Source organism: Sapajus apella, unplaced genomic scaffold (genome assembly GCF_009761245.1).
Source record: "Sapajus apella isolate SASKATOON/1434 unplaced genomic scaffold, GSC_monkey_1.0 scaffold53, whole genome shotgun sequence".
NCBI classification, from domain to species: domain Eukaryota; kingdom Metazoa; phylum Chordata; class Mammalia; order Primates; family Cebidae; genus Sapajus; species Sapajus apella.
Genome location: NW_022436993.1, coordinates 1,426,817 through 1,440,194, shown reverse-complemented (window position 1 = coordinate 1,440,194; position 13,378 = coordinate 1,426,817). Strand labels below are relative to the sequence as shown.

At 40.7% G+C, this 13,378-nt stretch overlaps 1 protein-coding gene across 4 annotated transcripts in view; it reads right to left on the bottom strand.

Annotated features, from left to right (window-relative positions):
* Positions 1-527: 527 nt before the first annotated feature.
* Positions 528-13,378, bottom strand: part of MKX (mohawk homeobox) — a 69,812-nt gene continuing 56,961 nt past the window's right edge. For 3 of the 4 annotated variants that reach the window (XM_032243791.1, XM_032243792.1, XM_032243790.1), the window contains 2 exons: positions 3,159-3,192; positions 528-3,064 (listed from right to left, as the gene is read on the bottom strand). In XM_032243791.1, coding sequence (XP_032099682.1) covers positions 2,878-3,064; positions 3,159-3,192 — 221 coding nt within the window. In that variant the 3' untranslated portion in view covers positions 528-2,877. The remainder of the gene's footprint in view (positions 3,065-3,158; positions 3,193-13,378) is intronic. The other variant, XM_032243793.1, reaches the window with a different exon arrangement.

Here is a 13,378-nt window from a genome sequence, read left to right as displayed (position 1 = left end):
ACTATACAATAATACCTTCCAGTTACCAAGCACCTATTATCTACCAGACACTGTGGTAGGCACTTTATGTATTATATTTTATCTCAATCTTAATGCAAACTCTACAAGGTAGAGCTCCTTACTCTCATATGTGGAGGAAGGACCTAGATGAGAGTGACTAAGTGGTAAGGAGCAGAGCTGAGATTCAAAGGCAGTTTTGGCTAGCTTCAAAGCCGAGGTTTTCTCTTCAGCGCAGAGCACGCCAGGAATAATGCTAATTGTATGAGCGATGGAAAGAAGGCTTTAAGTGAAAATGTTCATTTTAAAGTTACGTATTTTAATAGTCAGCATCACACTCCCTTTTCCTGGGTCTTTAAAAAGTGGATTGGTGGCCTAAGGTGATGAAATTCAAACCTAATACTAATGCAGCACTCCCATATCCTATCCCTTAACAGTCTAAGGAGAATGGCTGCATATAACGGGCCCATCTGTTCTACTGTTTCATCCACCTGGTCAGCTCTCAAAGGAAAACAAAATCCATATGATCATTGAGGTCTAGAAATTAACTTTTATTTTAAATCTGTCAAGAACTCCTGGCAGTTATTAATTTTATTAAAATGATTACATATGGCAAAACAAAGAATAGAGGTAATTCTATTTCTCTACAACATAAATTATGAGTTAGATTCTCAGCTGCCGGCTCAGCATTGTTCAAAATTCTTTTAAAGGATTGGAGGGGGTGGGATTTTAATATCCAGAAAATGTTAAAGCAGCAAAAGAAAAAATAAGTTAAAAAGTCATTGCAATTGGAGATATTGCCAAGAATGTGCTTATTATAAAGTCTTCTTGACATGTTAATTATAAAATCTTCCAACCTTTGGTATTAAAAAAATCATGTGAATAGTTGTCCTATATTGCCTTGTCATCTATAATTTATAACATAGAAGAAATTTGCTGATTTTTTAAAAAAGATGGCAAACATGAATCATGACTCATTCAAATAAAATACAACCAGCATTCATTCATCTAACTGAAATATGTCAAAACAAAAACAGTTTTATTAACATATTTAATACCAGAATAACTTATAATAGTATGAAAAAGAATGAAGTATTTGTCTTTAGTTTTCATTGACATGCTCACATTTTGGCAAAATGGTTTTGTAAAGATTCCAAAGTTTTTATCAGAGATCTCTAACTATTTAAGGATGCAAACCAAAAGAACGTATACTTCATCTGATCATACAGTCATAACTTATATATTTTGCTTTGCACTTACTGTTACTGCAATTTAGAAAACAAAGTAAAAATATATATATACACAAAATATTTTTATATCAAATTATCTTCATTACGCTAAATAAACCCAATCCCCAAATGCTATGTTACATGAAAAAGTGTCCTACAATTTATATCAAGACTGATACTGTCTATCAACTAGAGCAGCCTTTGGTTTTAAAAGCATTTTGCAAAATAAAGAAAAATGTGACCACATGGCTGCACTATTGACCCTCATTCACACTGACAAAAACGCCTTCCAGTTAAAAAAAAAAATTGAGTACATACGCAGAAAAAAAATCCCATCATAAAAGAGTCAAACCCTTTTTCTTTCTCCGTAACACATACCCTCTGTTATATTTGGCATTTCCACTGTTTATTCAAGTTTCAAGTCTTCCCAAGCTGATGAGAATATTATTGTTTGATTGAGAAAGATAGTCTTCTTTCTTGATATTGATTATTCTCACTCAATGGTAGTATAATTTAGAAACAAAATGTTTTCTTTTAATGCATGATTTCACTTCATTTTTACTTTAATGTCCTACTTGGCAAAATTCAAACTGTTCAATGTTTTTTTTCCATATGTTTTAAATTTAAAAATCAATTTTATGTATGTATATGTATAGCCGCACAGAGATACGTTTCTTTCATTGTCTTGTTCTCGTTGCAATATAAATTATCCATCAGCAATTGTAATTTGAAATGAACCAAATAAAAGATTTTTAGTCATTCCATATGAACACAGTTTCCAACACAAAAGAACAGTGAACTCTAATGCAAACAGGATTATATTTTTAAACTACAGTCTTAGTTTTACACAGGAAAAATTTTGAGTTATTTATATAATAAAGTTTTTTTGTTAACTTCAGCAAAACTTGAGACAAAAAAATCCAGATTAATTCTAAAGGGCATTGCGGTGCTTTCCAACAGTGCTTGAATAGAAGTTTTCCTGATCACAATGTACTCATTGAAATTTTAAATTAGCTTGAAGGAATCACTTCTTAAATGTACAACATTAGGTGGATCGCTGCACCTTGAATTTTGGAAGTTTATAACATATCAGATATGCAGGCAAGATACATGCATAAAATTCTCACTGTCACTCTGAAAAGCACATTGAGCAATTTTCAATAATGTGACTTTTTTTTTTTTTTAAAGGAAGATTTCATTTGAGCTGAACAGATATCCAAGTTTTAACATGGGAATTATTGGATATATTTCAAGGGCTTTCAGCGATTCTGGTTTCAGTCCTGGAATGGTTATGTCCATCTGGAGTGATGCACACAGGCTAATAAGCTATGCATTGGCATTTTGAGGCATAGCTGTTCAACTATGCCCACGTTGGAGCTTATTTTCGGGAAGCAAGGCACTTACTGTAATGGTAATGCAGACGTTTTATGCATAGTTTGAGTAACATAAAATAAGTTAATATTTTTGATTATTATGAGTTTTTTATAATTTATGTGTCTTTTATAGAAGCAACTAAATGATATATTTGGGATAATTAAAAACAAGAAGAGGTTTGGGAGAGAGTCATTTTCATCCCTGCTTCGGCTCTTAGGATGAGGATTTATGAAAACACTGAAAAGAACATCCATTGGATCTGAAAAGCAACAAGCTCTTAAAACGGCTGCACCAGTGGCACTTTGACAGTCTTTATTTCTGCTATATGGGACGACTTCTGGATGATGCAGCTGGTAGTTCCCTGCAGTTTGTCCTTTCCCTGTGCAAGATTTGTTAAGGCCATGGCTGCGTTGATCTCCTTCCAATACGTGTCGTCTTTGCTTGGTCCCTTTCTGTTAGCTGCGCTAGAGTTAAGCAGAACAGAAAGTAAACGATCAGACTCACTGTAGTTTGCACAGAAAATGCCATCGCTGAAAAGCAGGAACGGTCAGTGCTCACCTGTCACCCTTATTGGATCCGTTTTCCAGAGTGTCTGTAAAGAAAAGCAAAAATTCAATTATTTTTCTTTTTTTCCTCTCCTTTCTCATCTCAGGAGTTTTATCACTAATGACCAGAAGTAAAAGTCCATCAGGAACTATGGTTGAAAATTAGTTAGCTTTTAATAAAGGTAAAGCAGTTTATGTTAAGATGCAAAAACACTTGTGCAAAGAAGCAGAAATAAGACGTCAGTGGGTAGTAAAGAATAAAAGGTATCTCTCATAGACATACAGAAATTTGAAGTTATTTACTCTGAGAAATTGGGCCTTTTGGATCGGGGACAAGCAGCATGAGGAAAAGAGTACTGACCGTACCTGGGGCCAGGTTCTGGCCTTGCCCTTCTACTCACCTGCAGTGTAACTTGGGGGCAGATTATGACCTCCCACAACGTCAGTTCTCTATAAAATCAGGGAGTTTTGGCTGGGCACAGTGGCTCATGTCTATAAACCCAGCACTTTGGGAGGCCACGGCGGGGGAATTGCTTGAGCCCTGAGTTCGAGACCAGCCTGGGCAACATAGCAACCTCGTCTCTACTAAAAAAAAAAAAAAAAAAAATACCTTGGTACGGTGGGCATTCACTTGTATTCCCAGTTACTTGGGAGGCTGAGGCGGGAGGATCGCTTGAGCCCAGGGGGTTGAAGCTGCAGTGAGCTGTGTTTGTGCCACTGCACTCCAGTCTGGGCAACAGAGCAAGACCTTGTCTCTAAGAAAATAAAAATAAAGGGGGGTTCTAGAAAATCTTGGGGGTGCCTCTGGTTCAATGATTCTGTGATTTTATGGTTATCAAACTTTCATTTCAGACAAAGGATGGGCAAATAGCTCCCTCTGCTCTTTAGCAAATAAGTAACAGACCCAGTGGTGATAGCAGTACAGGATTTCCTGTGATATTTATTAGAAGAAGCAGGCACCAGTCCTCAGTTTCCAAATGAACACCTCCTCCTGCTGCAGCAGGAAATGAAAGTCAGGATGCTAACCTTTGCTTCTGCACTCACATCTTTGGTTTAGATTTGCTGCTCACTCAGAACATGAATGCCTCCCAACACCACAGAAATATAAAGAACCCACAAAAATGGGTTCTTGAGATCCTTAGGCTAAAATAATCCGGTATGAGTAACACAAAAATTTACCTACTGAAGGGCAAGAATGTAAGGGCTGGTAGAGAGGCTACTTGTGTGGCATCTGAGCAAAGGAGTGGGGTTGAGACCCCAAAGCCAGATCATGGGTAAGCCACTCATCATCATCACCATCCATAACAATAATCAACATTACTGGGGAGCTACTGCACGTGGCACTGTGCAGCACACAGAAACGTGGAAAATGCAAGGCCCTCTGCTAGTTCTACAGCCTTTGCAAAACTGCCTTTTCCTGCCCTTCGTCCTCTCCCTTCCTTTTACCCGCCCCCCAAAAACCCAGGATTTCTCACAATTTCTTTTTCTCTGCACTGCTCAAGGCTATTTAGGAAATACAACCCAATTTCCAACTCTGAGCTCTAAGAGAGTCACAGAACTAGGAGAGGCTTAAGAAGAAGAACATCAGCATGATTGTCCTATAGTCTAACCAGGGCAAAATTTCCCAGGGAAGAGATGGTCATAAGGAAATAAATTACATGACCATGAGGCAGCCAAGCGTCGATGCCCTCTCTGAAGGAAAAGAATGCGGAAAGCCTGCTGACGTATCCTGAGTTAAGCCTTAAGGTGTAGACAGTGAGACAGTCATGGGTCACCCTGATCTCTTTTCACAATCCTTCACCTAAGGAATTTAAAAAAACAAGGCGAACAAACAAAACGAAAGCATTTAGTGAACAAATGGCAAGAGTGTTGTGAAGAACACGTGAGATAATGTGTGTCTGGCCCAGAATGGAACAGCAAATGCTGGTTCCTTTGGTCTCCTTTCATTGACTACTCAGGCAGCATTTTATAAGGTTTTAGGGATCCTTTGGGGGAAATCACTGGATCTGTGAGCAGTTAGATTGTTACCTTCTGCAGCTCTGCCAGCTTCTGGCTCTTACAGGGTCAGCCTGCATGCTTAGCTCTACCTCTGCTACTTTCCATAAGTTTGGAATTATAAAGTAACTCATGTAAATGCAGGAAAAGAATGATCATTTGTAATTTACAGAACTCTGATACCACTGACCTACAGATCGTTTACTACGTGTCACACACAATTCTGAGCACTTTGTTTCCCAATTTATTTACTATTACTGACTTTGTATGTGGACAGCATGTCTCCATGGTATCCGCGAAGTCATTTTTTATTAGTTCTATTCTCCTATCTGTAAATCTTCATGCAGTAAGGACAGAGACAAGGCGCTACTGGAACATGGAACAGAGAACAAGTCAAGACTTTTGTTTGGGAGAAGGAAAGCCAGCAAATTGGACATTTTACAGAGGCAAAAAAAAAAAAAATGAGCAAGGCCTTTGCTCCATTTTGCCCACAAATTGCAACAATTCTGTTGGAGATATTTATCCAATGGAAAGACTTGGCAAGAGCAGAATAAGTTCCATGAGGCTTAAATAATGTTAGGGAAATAACAAAATGTAATTTAGAGAAGACCATGTAACTGACACTCTGGCTCCCAGACGAAGCCAGCTCACATAGGTGAAGGAGACCAGAACCCAATTCCCTACCTGAACCGTCAACCTCAGAGTGGTTACTGCACAGGCAAGAAGAAAATCTGTGGCTATCAAATATGTTATGGGTTACAGAACCTGCCAATGCATCAATGCCATCAATGCATGGAGCCTGCACGTGGAAGGACAAGATGTAATTCATGGCTCAGGTCCACGGAGAGCTTCTGTTTAAGATGAGGCGTGAACTCGTATGTCTTGCAGCCCCATGAGTGCCTGGATGTGGCCAGCCCTCCCTGGGGCTGACTCCTTGAACTGTTCCACTGAGAAACACGTTTACTGTAGCCAACTGCCAAATTATAAAATTCTGCTTACACTTTGGGTGTATGTGTTTGACACTTTGGTGCCTATGAAAATACCTTTGAAGTGCAAAAACATAGACTCAAATCCCCATTCAGGTATTCTTAATTAGTTTTTACAAATCTCAACAAAGTACTACACAGGAGTCAATAGACTGAATTCTGTATTTTAGTTTTCAGGCAGATGGGCACATTCAATGTCACTAGGTATAGATTGGGCTCCTTTCCAATGACAGAAGAAAATCGTCTTAAAAAGTAATGGAGGACAGAGGCATGTTGCTTTTCTATCAATCGTCAGTGTCAAAACTGTATACAACAAAGCTCAATCTCTAAGATTGAAATCAACAAGGAAAAGCTGCTTACCACCACTTGGGAGAGGGGATGGTCTCTGTGTCCAAAGTATTTTATTTATTTTTTTGAGACGGAGTTCTGCTCTTGTTGCCCAGGCTGGAGTGCGATGGTGCAATCTTGGCTCACCGCAACCTCCCCCTCCTGGGTTCAAGCAATTCTCCTGCCTCAGCCTTCTGAGTAGCTGGGATTACAGGCATGCGCCACCACATCCAGCTAATTTTGTATTTTTAGCAGAGATGGGGTTTCTCCATGTTGATCAGGCTGGTTCAAGCTCCCTACCTCAGGTGATCCGCCTGCCTCAGCCTCCCAAAGTGCTGGGATTATAGGCTTGAGGCACCATGTGCTGTGCAAAGTGCTTTTAGTTCAAAAAATAATGTTAGATGGGCACGCTTTTCCTGAGGCTGTTACTGGTGGGCTGTCCAGTGTCACTTGGATATTTTGCATCCAAGAGCCACCTCCTGTGGAGTAGTGTGTTTGGCAGAAGAGCCAAACCGGCAAAAGGAAGATAGCAAACAGAGCCCTTTGACATTTGTGCTTTTGTAGGAAAGCAAGGACTCCAAAGATCTGGGAGTCTGGGGAGATTCTATTTTTTTTTTTCTATTTGTTGTGCTAAGATAAAATCTGAGAAATGTTGCAGCTTTCAGAGAACTGATATCATTTGAGGGAAACTCAGAAAATTTATGATCTTCTCATTATACTAACTGGTTGTATCAAGTGTTTTTATTTTTTTATTTTATTTTTTTATTTTTATGCTCTTTCCCTTTGAAGTAAAAAACTTCTCGGCTCTTCTCTGGCTCAAATGTGCTGTGTGTTGTGTCTTTTCAGCTCATGGTCAGTATTTGAGGGGCAGTGGGTCTGTGTACCCATCACTGTTGGTCATGGGGCTCCTGACACATCTGTCCACTGCTGACAGGTGGTCTCACTGGCTCCAGTCTAGAAGTGGCACCCAGTAGCTCCAGAAACAATCAGACAGGAGAAGGAAGGACTGTGCATGTTGCTGAAAGAGGGAAATAGCAAGTTGGAGCTAGCTCCTGGTGTGTAGACTCTAGCGAGCAGTTCATTAGCATGCACAGACTCAGGGTCTGACTGCCCCACATTTGGCTCGGCTGTATCTCTTACTCTGCAAGTAGCTTGGCTCAGCCTCTCCAAAGTCTGAGCTAAAATGCCTTTTTAGATTCCAAGGTTCCAAAAATCAGCTATGCTGTCAATTACCATAAAAGCAACTGGTTGGCAGGGATGGCTTACTGAACCAGCCAAAAGAGCGTGTTTTAAGACCAAAAAAGAAAAGAAAAGAAAAAAAAAGAGGTGTGTAGTTAGGAAAATCTTGGATGCTACAAAACCCAAACCATGTTGGAACTTAAAGTGGGGCTATCCTCAGTTTAGACATGTGTTTTCTTCTACAGTTAAGTAGAGAAAAAATTATACAGAAAACTCAGTTTCACTGCAACTTGAGATATCTAAACAAAAAGCTCTGTGGCCAACTGTGAAAAATGCAACTCAGAAGCACATTAATTCTGATATATATGCCTGATATATTTGCAGCCATAAAAAGACAAACATATGGCCAAATCTTTTTCTCTGAGTTTTTAAAAAAATTAATAAATAAGCCCTAAAGGGAAGAATGTCTTTGTTTCACATATACCACTGAAACGTAAATAAAATGAGTTGAGATTGAGAATTTGCGGTTTGAAATTAAATAATCTAAAAATTATATAATATATGTTTCCCTCAATTAAAATGGAAGGAGTAGAAGAAAAAAAAAACTTTTGAGCTCATGGAAAGGGAAGTAAATGAGTTAGTGAGAAATCATTACTGAAATAGCTTGGCCAAGGATTGAGTGGGAGGAGGAAGCCATTTATATTTTAAAACAATAAAAGAAGGTACAGTTGTGCGCCATCTAACAATATTTTGGTCAATAATAGACCATACATACGACAGCAGCCCATAAGATTATAATGGAGCTGAAAAATTCCTATCACCTAGTGACGTTGTAATGTGGTCATGTCACTCACTGCTCACATGTTTGTGGTCATGCTGGTGTAAAGATACCTACTGAGGCCAGGAACAGTGGCTCATGCGTATAATCCCAGCACTTTGCGAGGCCAAGGTTGGGAGATCACTTAAGGTTAGGAATTTGAGACCAGCCTGGCCAACATGGTGAAACCCTGTCTCTATTAAAAAATACAAAAAATTAGCTGGGCGTGGTGGTGCACGCCTGTAATCCTAGCTACTCAGAAGGCTGAAGTGGGAGAATCGCTGGAACTGAGGAGCCGGAGGTTGCAGTGAGCCAAGATCATGCCATTGCACTCCAGCCTGGAGACAGAGCAGAACTCCATCGCAAAAACAACCACAACCACAACCACAACAACACCTGTTGAGCTGCTAAATGTATAAGTATAGCACATAAATTATGTACAGCACATAATACTTGATAATAATATATATGACTATGTTACTGAGTTTATGTATTTACTATATTTTTTATTGTTATTTGAGAGTGTGCTCCTTCAACTTATATTTAAAAAGTTAGCATAGCTAGGTGCGGTGGCTCATGCCTGTTATCCTAGCACTTTGGGAGGCCAAGGTGGATGAATCATTTGAGGCCAGGAGTTTGAAACCAACCTGGCCAACATGGTGAAACCCTGTCTTTACTAAAAATATAAAAAAATTAGTTGGGCATGGTAGCGGGTGCCTATAATCCCAGCTACTTGGGAGGCGGAGGCAGAAGAATACCTTGAACCCAGGAGCCAGAGGTTGCAGTGAGCTGAGATCGTGCTGTTGCACTCCAGCTTGGGCGACAGAGCAAGACTATGTTTCAAAATCAATCAATCAATAAATAAAAAGGTTAACTGTAAAACAGCCTTAGTCAGGTCCTTCAGGAGGAATCCCAGAAGGCATTGCTGTTATAGGAGATGACAGCTCCATGCGTGTTATTGCCCCTGCAGACCCTCCCGTGGGACAAGACACGGAGGTGGAAGGCAGTGACACTGATGCAGGCCTAGGCTAATGTGGGTGATTGTATCTCAGTTTTTCACAGAAATGTTTAGAAAGTAAAAATAAAAAAATGAAAAATTTTGATAACAGGAAAAAGTTTACAGAATGGGATATAAGGAAAATATTTTCATACAGCTGTCCAATGTGTTTGTGTTTTAAGCTAAGTGTTATTACAAAAGAGACAAAACATTGTTTTAAAAAGCTTATAAAGTAAAAAGGAACAGTAAGCGAAGATTAATTTATTATAGAAGAAAACAATTTTTAAATAAATTTAGGGTGGCCTAAGTGTGCAGTGTTTATAAAGCCTACAGTGATGCACAGTGATGTCCTAGGCCTTCACATTCACTCACCACTCACGCACTCACTCAAAGCAACCTCCTGTCTGAGAAGCTCTGTTCATGGAAAGTGGCTTATACAAGTGCATACTTTTTTGTTTTTAACCAGCGGTCCTCAACCTTTTTGGCACCAGGGCCTGGTTTTGTGGAAGACCATTTTCCCACAGGCCAGGGAGGGGGGTTTCAGGATAAAACTGTTCCACCTCGGATCATCAGGCATTAGTTAGGTTCTCATAAGAAGCACGCAACCTGGATCCTTCACATGCACAGTTCACAATAAGGTTCGTGCTCCTATGAGAATCTAATGCCACCGCTGATCTGATAAGAAGCGGAGCTCAGACGGTAACGCGAGCGGTGGGGAGCAGCAGTAAATACAGATGAAGCTGCTCACCTCCTGCTGTGCAGCCTGGTTCCTAACAGGCCACGGACCACTACTGGTCCGTGGCCTGGGGGTGGGGGACCCCCTTTTGTTTGAGACAGAGTCTCACTCTCTCACCCAGGCTGGAGTGCAGTGGCGCAGTCTCGGCTCACTGCAACCTCCACCTCCCTGGCTCGAGCAATTCCCCTGCCTCAGCCTCTGGAGTAGCTGGGATTACAGGCACATGCCACCATGCCCAGCTAATTTTTTTTGTATTTTTAGCAGAGAGGGGGTTTCACCATGTCGTCTAGGCTGGTCTCGAACTCCTGAACTCAGGCAGTCTGCCTGCCTCGGCCTCCCAAAGTGCTGGGATTACAGATGTGAGACACCCCGCCCAGCCAGGATCCCTGCTTTATACCATATTTTACTGTGTCTTTTCTATGTGAAGGTATGTTTCAATATATATTTTAATGCTTACCATTGGTTCTAATTGCCTACAGCAGTCAGTACAGTAATCTACTGTACAGGTTTGTAGCCTAGGGCCAATAGGCTACACCATGCAGCCTCAGTGTGCAGAAGGCTATGCCGTCTAGGTTTGTGTAGGTACACTCTATGATGTTTGCACATGATGAAACTGCCTGATGCTGCATTTGCATTTCCTAGAGCACATCCCTGTTGTTAAGCAACACATGACTATATTCACCTCGCCCAGGAGGCCTGGCCTAGTGCCCTTGTAGAGCAATTAAAAATCTGGGGCCTGTGATAATGATCCAGAGCAAGTCAGAGCTCCAGATGCTTGAAAACTGTGCCTCTGCACACTTGGTAAGTTTGAGGGCCATTACTTTGATAGCAGATGTGCAGAGCCTGGTTCTACTGTGTTACTGATCTCAGAGGTACAGAGAGCCTCTGAGGATACCAGATCAGTTTCTGGAGTTATTCACATACTTGGAACAACTGAGGATAAGAACAAGACCCTGGAGAGTGGGGCAGGTATAACACCTCACTGAAGATTCTGAAATACCAATTGCTGCGAAGTTGCGTGCTTTACCAAAGGACCCCCAGGGCTCCCTGCTCACATTGCTACGGTCTCCATCTCTACTTCTCCATACCTGTAGACTGAAGCTGGGCTTCCACACACCCCTACAGGTTGGTCCTACTGTGAATACACATTTCTTTCTTTTTAAAAATAGTATTTGTTGGCTGGATACAGCAGCTTATGCCTGTAATCCTAGTACTTTGGGAGACTGAGGCAGGAGGATTGCTTGAGTCCAGGAGTTTGAGACCAGCCTGGGTAACATAGTGAGACTTCGTGTCTATCAAAATTTTTTAAAATTAGCCAGGCATGGTGGTGTGTTCCTTAGTCCCAGCTACTTGGAAGGCCGAGGTGGGAGGAGGATCACTTGAGCCTAGGACGTTGAGGCTGCAGTGAGCTGAGATCATGCCACTGCACTCGGGCCTGCGTGACAGAGTGAGACCCTGTCTCAAAAAATATATATATAATATATAGCATTTGTTGGTTTTCTTTAATAAGAAAGTAATACAGCTTCTCTACAGAAAATCTAAGAAAAAGTATGAAATAGAAAATAAGGGGCAAGCAGGGATAACTAATATTAACATTTAGATATATGGCCTTCCAAACAAGTATTATACACATTTTTAAAAAATGGTGTCATTCTGGACGTGTGTTATAACCTGCTTTTTCTACTGAACTCCCATGTTCGCCTTACCTTTTGTTAATAAATAAGACAATAATTTATCCCTTGGCCTTTCCCAGCATGGCAGTGGGTTTTGCCTGTGAAACAGAAAGAGCCTGAAAGAATTCAAAATCCAGCTCCCTCCAACTGAAACTTGAATATTAAGCAGTGCCAATGCTGCAAGAAGGAGCTATCTTTAAAATCACCAGGGACTGGTTTCATGGAAGACAATTTTTCCACAGACTGGGGAGTGGGGGTTTTGAGATGAAACTGTTCCACCTCAGATCATCAGGCATCAGTTAGACTCTCATAAGGAGCACTCAACCTAGATCCCTCGCATGCACAGTTCACAATAGGGTTGACGCTCCTATGAGCATCTAATGCCACTGCTAATAGTCACTAACATTTATTAAATGCTCATTCTTATGCCAGGCACCATGCCAGAAACTCTACAGATGTTATTTGGTTAAATGCCTGCAATGACCCTGTGTGACAGCACCACCACCTTTATTTACAAATAACATTGTAGCTTAGAGGGGCCAGGAACTTGCACCTTTGCAAGCTGTGAGACTCAGCTCCAGGTCCCCTGGCCCTGAAGGCCATGTTTTTAACCCCTGCATGGCACTATCCAAGTTACCTCTGCCAATAAAGCCACCTGAAAAGAACATGGCAAGGCTTAATGCATTGTATACAGAGAAAGTCTATGGCAACAGAACCTATTAAAAATGGATTAAACTTTTTTTCTGTACTTTTTGCTAGAATTTTAGACCACCAAGAGACCAAAACAAGATTTTTTTTCGCCTTATGATTTAACATGTAATATCAAGGAATCTGCCCAAATTGCAGAATAGGAAATTCAAGTAAGCTGTCTTGAGATCTTCTTTATACTTTCAGTAGTGATTTCTTTTCTTTCTTTCTTTTTTTCTTTCTTTCCTCCTTTCTTTTTCTTTCTTCCCATCTCTCTCTTTCTCTCTCTCTTTCTCTCTTTCTTTTTTTCTTTCTTCTTTCTTTTTTTTTTTGAGAAGGAGTCTTGCTCTGTCGCTCAGGCTGGAGTACAGTGGTGCGATCTTGGCTCACGGCAACCTCCACCTCCTGGGTTCAAGCAATTCTCTGCCTCAGCCTCACGAGTAGCTGGGATCACAGGTGCCCACCCCCATGCCACTCCCATTTTTGTATTTTTAGTAGAGATGGGGTTTCATCATCTTGGCCAGGCTGGTTTTGAACTCCTGACCTCGTGATCCACCCACCTCGGCCTCCCAAAGTGCTGGGATTACAGGTATGAGCCACTGTGCCTGACCAGTAGAGTGATTTCTAATTGATGTGTGATATCCCTATAATTTCTCCTCTATAGCCCTGAGGGAATGACTGCTAAACAACTAGGCAGCAGCCGCTGCGTCACTGTTAGAGAAAATTTTTGTGGTTATCCTCTCTTTGGGACATTTGGAGCTTTTGAATGAGTAAAGATAAATCATTCTAAGTGATATTTGCCAAAAAAAAAAAAAAAAGGAAGAAAAGAAAAACCA